The 12303-nt window shown below is 45.2% G+C and overlaps 1 protein-coding gene across 2 annotated transcripts in view; it reads left to right on the forward strand.

The window, feature by feature from the left end:
- The window catches only part of YARS1 (tyrosyl-tRNA synthetase 1), a 54209-nt gene that overhangs the window by 27085 nt on the left and 14821 nt on the right, over positions 1 to 12303 (forward strand). For both annotated transcript variants that reach the window (XM_044286469.1, XM_044286468.1), the window contains exons 5-6: positions 6328 to 6457; positions 6538 to 6618. In XM_044286469.1, coding sequence (XP_044142404.1) covers positions 6328 to 6457; positions 6538 to 6618 — 211 coding nt within the window. The remainder of the gene's footprint in view (positions 1 to 6327; positions 6458 to 6537; positions 6619 to 12303) is intronic.

Genomic DNA, 12303 nt, shown 5'->3' on the forward strand with positions numbered 1-12303 from the left:
GGGTTTTAATACCTTTTTGACACAAAGAGCCAGCAAAAATCGACTTGGCTGACTGCAGACAATTCCATTGCAGACTGTAAAGGGGGAATATTAATCACCAATATTTATGCAAATATCGATAATTAATATTCATAAATAGGAAGAGCTGTCTATGACTCCGCCTATTTATACCTTTATATTAATAATACAATACTTTCATTATACCTTGCCTTACGCTAATCACTAAACTAGCTGCATGCGCCTTACTGAACTATCGCTAATAACCACGCGTTACACAGATAGTTACGAATAAAACAAGATATTTATTAATACCCACAATACACTACGCACGCAATACACTAACAATACAGTACTATAAATACAGCACTAAACTACACTACATGGTTCCCAAGTTCCCCCCAGACTAACTATACAATAAACTCACACACATGTATTAGCAGCCCACCCCACCTGTCTAATTCTATCCCTAAGAGTACGACGAAGGGTTAATGGTGGCACTGCAGGGGTGAATGCAGGCCATAGACATTGGCTGGGATCCAGCAATGCAAGGGTTAATACCTTGCAAGTGTCTCTGGTAGGATTAGGGTAAGGGGAACTGAAGGGTAGGGATCCAGCAATGCAAGGGTTAATACCTTGCAAGTGTCTCTGGTAGGATTAGGGTAAGGGGAACTGAAGGGTAGGGATCCAGCAATGCAAGGGTTAATACCTTGAAAGTGTCTCTGGTAGGATTAGGGTAAGGGGAACTGAAGGGTAGGGATCCAGCAATGCAAGGGTTAATACCTTGCAAGTGTCTCTGGTAGGATTAGGGTAGGGGGAACTGAAGGGTAGGGATCCAGCAATGCAAGGGTTAATACCTTGCAAGTGAATGTGGGGGTGGATAACAAGGAGAGGGATTGTAGGGATGATGGTGGTGGTAGTTTGGGTTATTGGGTATATAGTGGCAGGGGTTGGATAATAGGGGCTACCAGGGGTGTAGGGGTTACCAGGGGTGTGGGGGCTATCAGGAGTATAGAATCGTTGGTGGGATAGGGGATATGGGAAGAAGGAGGGGATACTCAGAGAATACTTAGGGCGCTCCGTCTAACCCAGTGCAGGGCCCGCCGGCGGCCCGCACTGCCGCACCGTCCACAAGGTGGCGCGCGCCCATCGGAGACACGTGGGCCGGCGCAGTGATATGACGTCGCTGCGCCAGCCCGCGCGTCCCCGAACGCGCACATCGGGGCCGCACCATATACTAACAGGCGGGAGAAGCCTTTGATCTCCCGCCTGTAGCCTTTAGCATTCCGGGCAGCGCAATGGTAATCGCGCTGCTGGAATGCGCATAATAGAAGGAGGGGAGGTTTCTCCCTCCCTTCTATCATGCATAATTATCTCCAGCAGCGCTGGAGATAATTAGAACAAAGGACTCAGATTCTGTTGAACCCGAGTCCTTTGTAGCTATCAGGATGACCGTCATTCTGATGCAATTAGCCAGATTGCATCAGGGTGAATGCTTGGGGCACATTCACACTGATGCACCTGGTTTCAGATATTGGGGCCTATGGATATGGGGGGGATATCTGTATAATATACATGTGTATGGATGCTTGGGGCACATCCATACACATGTATACACTGATACTGGGGTATATAGGGGTCTCGTCACCTATCAGGGGGATATTATAAGGGGGCCATTTCCCACAGGGGCCAACATGAGCCCCTGTGGACCACCAAGGGCAGACGTGCGCAGATGCTGGGCACATCTGCGCACATCATTCCATGATATGGTGGTCAATGTATGCATATATACCATACATGCATGCACGTGTTTGCATGCATGCATGGATATATATGCATACGTCTCAACCCTTCCTCAACACAGACTTTAGATCTAATGCACGTTTCTTGCTGATAAATATGTTAATACGATTGAGTCATTAATTTTTCATAATTCTGGTTACACAGTTCTCAATACAGAGGTCAAGTTATTAATGCTAGCGAAGATCACACACTAGGAAACCACATTTGATATTAGAATTGTCTAAATGTATCACTTCCTAATGTATCACTGTATGGACCGAGGCAGTTGGTGTATGACAGGGATGCCCAACCTGCGGCCCTCAAGCTGTTGCAAAACTACAACTCCCAAGATACCCTATTAGCTGTAGGCTAGGGAGTTGTAGTTTTGCAACATCTGGAGGGCCGCAGGTTGGGCATCCCTGATGTATGAAATTCTTTAAGAGCTCAGATTTTTAATTAGCTAACCTTCTTCACCGAGTTTAGTAGAAACCCGTAGTAGAAATGGCTGCCCAGAGACAACATGGTTGAATCTAATAGTTAAAGGGGTTATCCGAGTGTTTAATTCTGATGACGTAGCCTCAGGATGTGATGAGTGGGGGTCAGTCACCAAGCACAGCGTTGTCCATTGTATAGTGGCTGCCTAGGCCATAGGCCATGTGACCGATGAACGTGACGTCACAAACCTACGAAGAGGCTGTGGCGCTCTCTTAAATTTGTTGAATGATAGGGGTGCCAGGAGATGGACCCCCACTGCTCAGATCCTCTCGTGAGGAGAGGTCATCTGTATTAAACACTCTGACAAACCCTTTAAATCCTGTTTTCGTCTACGATCCAGTACAGCTGGAACTACATCGTCAGACCTGATTCTCTCACAGGGCCCCTGGTTATCATGACAATGAAGCAGTGGCCATGCACTCTTAGGGCTCTTTCACACGAACGGATGCCGTGCGGGTAATCTTCTGCGTGAAAGAGTGCCAAGACCCGACGCAGACAGCATAGACACGGAGCAGTAACATGATTGATAATGCTCTGTGCCTCTCTGTGATCTCTTTACTACAAAATCATGGTGACAACTTAATCTCACTGTGATTTTTGTAGTAAAAAGATCACATAGAGGCACGGAGCATTATCAATCATGTTACTGCTCCGTGTCTATGCTGTCCAGAGCACGGCTTGGCACTCTTTCATGCAGCGGATTACCCGCACGGCATCCACTTGTGTGAAAAAGCCCTTAGGGTGGGTTCACATCACGTTCTTCCTTCCTTTTAACGTATACAAAAAACGTATAAGTTAAACGGATGCCTCAGACTGATGCCATACAGTGTCATCCATTCATCATAGAGTTCCATTGTAAAAAAAAATAAAAAATAGTATACGCTTTTTTTTACTGGACTGTGCAGGATACAAGAACATGGTGTGCTGCAGGGCTCCAGATGGTGACCAAAATGGTCGCCAATGCGACTTAGAATTTACAAATGGCGACAAGACTTTCTAGTCTTGTCGCCATTTGCGACTAGACCCTCCGCGGCAGCTCTGCAGTTGAATACAGCGGCGGGCACAGGAGCTGATGGTTCTCTGCCCCGCCGCCGATGTTCTTCTCAGTCTGAGGCAGTGAGTCACAGCACACAGACAATAGCAGAGCCGCTGGCAGCAGGGAGGGGAGGGACTCGGGAGGAGTGTAATCTGATCCTAGAGTGGAAGCTGCTTCTGCCAGCCCCTCCCCTCCCCGCCCACCAACCAATCAGAGCTGAGGCAAGGCAAGCACTAGCAGCTCTGAGTCACACACAGTACAGGGAGAAAGAATCGAATGAGTCGCAGGTGAAAAGAACTAAAGATCCGACTTAGTTAGTGACTCATTCGATTCTTTCTTATTAGACTCCCTGTACAGTGTGCCCCCCCCCCCCAACACCCCAGTATAAGAAACATTGGTGGCACAGTGTGCCCCCCCCCCCCCAACACCCCAGTATAAGAAACATTGGTGGCACAGTGTGCCTCTCCCAACACCCCAGTATAAGAAACATTGGTGGCACAGTGTGCCCCCCCCCCCCAACACCCCAGTATAAGAAACATTGGTGGCACAGTGTGCCCCCCCAATACCCCAGTATAAGAAACATTGGTGGCACAGTGTGCCCCCCCCCCCCCCCCAGTATAAGAAACATTGGTGGCACAGTGGGAAGTGCCAATGAGGGTTAAAAAAAAAATAACTCACCTCCTCCAGTTGATCGCGTAGCTGCCGGTCTCCTGTTCTTTCTTCAGGACCTGTGGTGATGTCACTGAGCTCATCACATGGTCCATTACCATGGTGATGAATCATGTGATGTATCATGTGATGAGCACAGTGATGTCATCACAGGTCCTTTGATAGGTCCTGAAGAAAGAACAGGAGACTATAAATTGGAGGAGGTGAGTTAATTTTTTATTTTATTTTTTAACCCTCATTGGCACTGCCCACTGCGCCACCAATGTTTATTATATTGAGGGGGGCACACTGCGCCCCCCAATGTTTATTATACTGGGGTGTTGGGGGTGCGCACTGCACCACCAATGTTTATTATATTGAGGGGGGCACACTGCGCCACCAATGTTTATTATACTGGGGTGTTGGGGGGGTGCGCACTGCGCCACCAATGTTTATTATATTGAGGGGGGCACACTGCGCCACCAATGTTTATTATACTGGGGTGTTGGGGGGGTGCGCACTGCGCCACCAATGTTTATTATATTGAGGGGGGCACACTGCGCCACCAATGTTTATTATACTGGGGTGTTGGGGGGGTGCGCACTGCGCCACCAATGTTTATTATATTGAGGGGGGCACACTGCGCCACCAATGTTTATTATACTGGGGTGTTGGGGGGGTGCGCACTGCGCCACCAATGTTTCTTATATTGGGGGGGCGCACTGTGCCACCAATGTTTATCATACTGGGGTGTTGGGGGGGTGCACTACGCCACCAATGTTTATTATATTGGGGGAGCACACTGCGCCACCAATGTTTATCATACTGGGGTGATGGGGGGGCGCACTGCGCCACCAATGTTAATTATATTGACCTTCTACTATGCATTCTGTATTCAGAATGCTATTATTTCCCCTTATAACCATGTTATAAGGGAAAATAATACAGTGAATAGACTTTCATCCTAGCAACCATGAGTGAAAATCGCACCGCATCCGCACTTGCTTGCGATTTTCACGCAGCCTCATTAGCTTCTATGGGGCCTGCGTTGCGTGAAAAACGCACAACATAGAGCATGCTGCGGTTTTCACGCAACGCACAAGTGATGTGTGAAAATCACCCCTCATGTGCACAGCCCCATAGAAGTGAATGGGTCCGGATTTAGTGCGGGTGCTTTCCGGTATTTTGAATGCCAGATCCGGCACTAATACATTCCTATGGGAAAAAATGCTGGATCCGGCATTCAGGCAAATCTTCAGGTTTTTTTCGCTGGAGATAAAACCGTAGCATGCTGCGGTTTTATCGTTTGCCTGATCAGTCAAAATGACTGAACTGAAGACGTCCTGATGCATCCTGAACGGATTACTCTCCATTCAGAATGCATGGGGATATGCCTGATCAGTTCTTTTCCGATATTGAGCCCCTGTGACGGAACTCTATGCCGGAAAAGAAAAACACTAGTGTGAAAGTACCCTAAAATATTAAGTTTAAATCCCCCCTTTCCCAATTTTACATATAAAATATATAAAGAATAAATAAACATATTACATAGCACTGTCCAAACTATTAAATTATTAAAAAATATCTCCTATGCGGTGAGCATTCACCATTTTTTAGTCACCTTGTCACCCCAAAAAATTGGATAGGACTGTGCTATTATGGGCCTGAACATTTCATAAAATGCGAAATGCACGCTGCTTTTTTTGGTGTTTTTTTTTTCGCGGTATTAAGTATCGCAATACTTTTTTATGGTGATGAAAGCGAATCAAAATTTTGGTATCAAAACAACCCTATGCCGATCTGATCGGCGTAGCGTTGTCACGATACCAAAATTTTGATTCGGTTTCGATTTGGCGACTAAAAATTTGATTTGGCTCCTAAATTTTTCAGTTCAGGAGCCAATGGCTACCAGGAATTTTTTTTAGTCTGGAGCACTGTGCTGTGTTTTTGTATCCTTTCTTTTTTGTAACGTACACATCAGAGACCTAAAACCTGATGGGAACCCACTTTAATTGCAGCTTCATACAACTGTTTGGGACTGTCGGAGATAGCTATCTTCTTCAAACAACCGCTTTTAAACAATTTTCCATTATATATGTACGCAGTTACAAGGTTTATTACAATGCGGTTTTCAGAGTTTGGACTTCCATGTGTCCATCACATGGAGAGCCCAGAAGATTTTTTTTTACTCTGGAAATAAACATTGAAAGTTTCTATTCAAAGCCTGCAAGTGGAGATCATAGAAGCCATGAGAAATTGCTGTGTAATTTTTATTATGTAAAGAATTGCCTAACTTTTCTGACATCAGAATAAACCTGTAAGTATAGTGTCTATTTCTGCATTGTCAGCATATCTGTTATGTTTTAAAGGGAGTACACATTAGATGTGTACAGGCTGTCCTCAGTGGTCACTCAGCATGATGCCAAGAAAGCTGGAGCGGAGGTGGTGAAGCAGGTGGAGCATCCGCTGCTCAGTGGGCTGCTGTACCCGGGATTACAGGTGGGATCAGAAACTGAGGGTGAAGTACAACTGGATCAGGCACCCCCTTCTTTTATTCATGTATGTATTGACCTTTGTAGGCACTGGATGAAGAATACTTGAAAGTTGATGCACAGTTTGGAGGTGTCGATCAGAGAAAAATCTTTACATTTGCTGAAAAGGTAAACATTATATTGGCAAAATTGAAATACAGTTATACTATTTTACAATTATCACTGGTGTCATAAGAACAGCAAGGTAAATGAGACATTTAATTTGGTGCGATTTGTGACAAATTTATCAAAAAGGTGCATGCTATATAATCCATCTAGTGCAAGTCATGATATAATACACATTTACCCTGCTTCATGGTGTGAGAGAGAGGTTTATTTCTCTATATATATGTACTGTATTACTCTTTTCTGTCCACAAGATGGCAGCAAACCAGATGTGTGAGCCTCATGTGCATTTATTTGTCTTAAGGTCACTGGGGGAGGGGGAGTTTGGTTGCCATTTTTGAATGTGCCAATGAAACTCAGGGATAAAATTAGCCAACTACTCCCATTTTGTCAAGAAGCCAATAGTCTTTTCTTAAGGAACACCCATTTTGTGATGTCATGTCTGCTATTTAAGTTAATGTATCTTGAATAAAGCTCTCCTGCTCAGGGGGATGAGAAGATGCTTTCATGAAACCAACTTGTGTGTCTGGTCTCATTATAAAGCAGTATGGTACGTACATACCTATACTTCTAATTGATTTGGCACCACACAAAGAAGATGAGAATCGCATGAATTGCGATAACAATTGCTTTCTACATGTATGACAGGTTCTTAAAGCGATTGTCATGGTTAAAAAAAAAAATAAATTCTCCAGGCTTCAACCTCTCATGGACCATGTGGCTGCTGCAAAGCATCTCACTGAATGATATGAACGGGCTTGTCCAGGAATTTTATATATATGACTTATTCTCAGGTTAGAATAGCCACCTATAAAACGTAACCTTTATTATATTGCTATTAAAGTGAAAGTCTACTATTGTTAACAGAATCATCAGCGCTGGGATGGGTTAAATTCATGTTACAATCACCCTATGTAACTAATAGCCCTGCCTATCAAAGACAGAATGGGTGCCCCGATAAGGGCAATCCCGTATCAGGAACCTTCTATAATTCCCTAGGCAGGCCCTGACCGAAAATAAGGCCACCCCCTCCCCAAAATGGCAGTACAGATGTGCAGCGTGGTTAACAAACCTGGCACAAATGTCAGTCGTGGCGCTGATAGTCACCCCAGGTCCATATTAAGATTCAGTAGCACCCATGCACTCAGTAATAGCTGTTTATAACTAGATAACAATATTGTAACTCAAATACTTCCTACAATGATGGGTAAACCCCATAATCACATACTGTTAGCCAATATATATATTCTCCTATATATCCCTTTGGAGTCCTGCGCAGTTCATCAGGGGACAAAAAAGACATTTGGACCATGCAGATAGTTGGGGTACATGATGTAAGATAATTTGCCCAGCCTCTACCAGTGGCACCCTTAAGACAATACATAAGGTTTCTATAGTCACTATATATACTAAACAATAGGAGCTTCCCCAGTGTAGGGGGAAAGTTCTGATACTTGCATTGGCCCAAGGATCGATGTACAGTATTTCATGTCCTGGATGATGGGTCCTATGTCATGTGGTCTGGGCCTGGTATTGCTCCTTTGGTACCAGGAGCTGCTTTCTCTTCTGTTTAGCTGCTTGCAGCGGTGAGCAGTGTAATTGCATCTCAGCCGTTCCATTCACTACAATGGGACGCACCTTCCTATTCAAGTGAATACTACAGAGCTGTCCAATTCGTTTCACGGGTGAGATGTAATTGCACTGCTCACCGCTGAGGTTGCAATGGCAAGCAGTTAAATAATAAGGAGAAGGCAGCGCTCATAGGAGCGCTGCTTTGTCTTCAAACAGCTGATCGTGGGCATGTCGGGAGAAGGCCACTTGCCAATCTGATATTGATGACCTATGGAATGATACTTGGGCAGGTAGATTTCAAGAATCTGTGGCGAGTTCGGAACCCATACACTACCAGTATTCTTGCTATTCGGCTAGTCATAGTTCCTTATCGGGAAAAGATATGGCCTTGAGAAACTCGCAGATCCTGCCCCTCATTACAGAAGTATGCTATTTGTCACATGGCTTGTCTGGTCACTCACCTGTAAAATTGGTGATCACCTGTAATCTCAGGCTGTGTAGAACTATGGGGATCTGGAGAATCAATTCCTTTTGGCTTAAGGTTTTCGCTCAGTCTGTTTCTATCTACAGCCAACTTCAGGAATATTTTGAGGTTAACGTGGGGACAGCATCTCCATCAATAGTTTAGGAGGCTATGAAATCATACCTGTGACGGCTATTGATAAAAGAAGTCAATAAAGTGAAGACTTCCTCTAAAGACTTAGAACAGGGACTTACAGGAGGTGGATGAGAACTTTATACGGGATTCCTCTGAGATAACGCAAGCCCAGAAGCAAATGTCGCAACACCTGCTTACTATTGCTGATAATAAACACTTTTCTCTAAATCAGCGCTATTATCAATATGGAGAAAAAGCAGGCCATTTGCTAGCTATGGTTGTGAGGTCTCAGCAGGGCTCTTCTCGTATTAGGGGATTAACCCCTTCAGGACCCTGCCATTTTTCACTTTAAGGAGCAGGCCGTTTTTTGGAAATCTGACATGTCACTTTATGTGGTAATAACTTTGGAAAGCTTTTACTTATCCAAGCCATTCTGAGATTGTTTTCTCGTGACATTCTACTTCATGATAGTGGTACTTCATTTTTATTTAAAAAAATATATACCAAATTTACAAAAATCCTGTTGCATCAGTTGTCATCCGTTTGAGCCCTTTCCGTCTGAGATCTGTTTCTTTAGAAGGAAACAAAAGTACTGCATGCAGGACTTTTTTTTTTCCCATCTAAAAAACGGATCTCAGATGGAACTGGTTCAAACAAATGACAACTGATGCAACAGGATCGTTTTTTGTTTTTTTTGTTTTTTTTTATACAGGATCCCGTTTTCTTTTCTCTCTTATCTGACTGATCAGGAGAACGGAAAGCTAAACGGTGATGTGAACTCAGCCATAACCTTTTAGGAGCTCGACAAGAATTAAAGGAAAATATAGATGCTATTTCAGAATTTCACTTTTTGGCAGATTTAGCATTTTTTTCCGGTAACAAATCAAGGGTTAACAGCCAAACAAAACTCAATATTTATTACCCTAAGGCCTCATGCACACGACCGTTTTTCTTTACGGTCCGCAAAAACGGGGTCCGTAGGTCCGTGATCCGTGGGTCTTCCTTGATTTTTGGAGGATCCACGGACATGAAAAAAAAAGTCGTTTTGGTGTCCGCCTGGCCGTTTGGAGCCAAACGGATCCGTCCTGAATTACAATGCAAGTCTATGGGGACGGATCAGTTTGACGTTGACACAATATGGTGCAATTACAAACTGATCCGTCCCCATTGACTTTCAATGTAAATTCTGGAGTCTCTTTTATACCATCGGATCAGAGTTTTCTCCAATCCGATGGTATATTTTAACTTAAAGCGTCCCCATCACCATGGGAACGCCTCTATGTTAGAATATACTGTCGGATATGAGTTACATCGTGCAAACTCATATCCGACAGTATATTCTAACACAGAGGCGTTCCCATGGTGATGGGGACGCTTCTAGTTAGAATATACTACAAACTGTGTACATGACTGCCCCCTGCCGCACCTGAAGGGGTTAATTGTGCGTATCATAGCCCCCTGTAAGAGATCAGGGGCTGCCAGGCAGCAGGGGGCAGACCCCCCCCTCCCCAGTTTGAATATCATTGGTGGTCAGTGTGCGGCATTCCCCGGCCCCCCACCCTCCCTCTATTGCATTATTAAACATTGGTGGCAGTGTGCCGCCTCCCCTCCCCCCCTCCCCCCCCCCCCCGATCATTGGTGGCAACGGAGTTCCGATCGGAGTCCCAGTTTAATCGCTGGGGCTCCGATCGGTAACCATGGCAACCAGGGCGCTACTGCAGTCCTGGTTGCCATGGTTACTTAGCAATAGTAGAAGCATCATACTTACCTGCTGGCTGCTGCGATGTCTGTGTCCGGCCGGGAGCTCCTCCTACTGGTAAGTGACAGGTCTGTGCGGCGCATTGCTGTCCCTTACCAGTAGGAGGAGCTCCCGGCCGGACACAGACATCGCAGCAGCCAGCAGGTAAGTATGATGCTTCTACTATTGCTAAGTAACCATGGCAACCAAGACTGCAGTAGCGTCCTGGTTGCCATGGTTACCGATCGGAGCCCCAGCGATTAAACTGGGACTGCGATCGGAACTCCACTGCCACCAATGATCAGGGGGGGGGGGGAGAGGGGAGGCGGCACACTGCCACCAATGTTTAATAATGCAATAGAGGGAGGGATGGAGGGCCGGGGGATGCCGCACACTGCCACCAATGTTTAATAATGCAATAGAGGGAGGGAGGGGGGCCGGGGGATGCCGCACACTGCCACCAATGTTTAATAATGCAATAGAGGGAGGGAGGGGGGCCGGGGGATGCCGCACACTGCCACCAATGTTTAATAATGCAATAGAGGGAGGGAGGGGGGGCCGGGGGATGCCGCACACTGCCACCAATGATATTCAAACTGGGGAGGGAGGGGGTCTGCCCCCTGCTGCCTGGCAGCCCCTGATCTCTTACACGGGGCTATGATACGCACAATTAACCCCTTCAGGTGCAGCACCTGAGGGGTTAATTGTACGGATCACAGCTCCCTGTAAGAGATCGGGTGCTGCCAGGCAGCAGGGGGCAGTCATGTACACAGTTCGTTGTATATTATAACTAGAAGCGTCCCCATTACTATGGGAACGCCTCTGTGTTAGAATATACTGTCGGATCTGAGTTTTCACGAAGTGAAAACTCCGTTCTGAAAAAGCTTTTATGTAGACGGATCTTCGGATCCGTCTGTATGAAAGTAACCCACGATCACGGACACGGATGCCAATCTTGTGTGCATCCGTGTTCTTTCATGGACCCATTGACTTGAATGGGTCCGTGAACCGTTGTCCGTCAAAAAAATAGGACAGCTCATATTTTTTTGACGGACAGGATACACGGATCACGGTCTCGGCTGCAAAACGGTGCATTTTACGATTTTTTTCCACGGACCCATTGAGAGTCAATGGGTCAGCGAAAAAAAACGGCACAACGTCCACGGATGCACACAACGGTCGTGTGCATGAGGCCTAATTCTGTCGTTTACAGAAACACCCCATTTGTAAACTGCTGTACGGGCACACGGCAGGGCGCCGAAGGAAAGGAGTGCTATATGGTTTTTGGAGGGCAGAATTCACTGGGATCATTTTAAGTTGCCATGTCACATTTGAAGACCCCCTGATGCACTCCTAGAGTAGAAACTCCAAAAAGTGACCACATTTTGGAAACTACGGGATAAGGTGGCAGTTTAGTTGGTACTATTTTAAGGTACATATGATTTTTGGTTGCTCTATATTACACTTTTTTTTGAGGCAAGGTAACAAAAAATAGCTGTTTTGGCAGCATTTTTATTTTTTTTATTCTGACAGGTTAGATCATGTGCTATTTTTATAGAGCTGGCTGTTACGGACACGACAATACCAAATATGACTGGTTGTTTGTTTCAGTTTTACATAATAAAGCATTTTTGAAAAAAAATATTTAGTGTCTCCATATTCTAAAAGCCATATTTTGAATTTTTTTTTTTTTTTTGGGGTGACTGTCTTATGTAGGGGCTAATTTTTTTTTGGGATGAGATAATGGTTTGATTGGTACTATTTTAGGGTGCATATGACT

Source organism: Bufo gargarizans, chromosome 3 (assembly GCF_014858855.1).
Source record: "Bufo gargarizans isolate SCDJY-AF-19 chromosome 3, ASM1485885v1, whole genome shotgun sequence".
Lineage (NCBI taxonomy): Eukaryota > Metazoa > Chordata > Amphibia > Anura > Bufonidae > Bufo > Bufo gargarizans.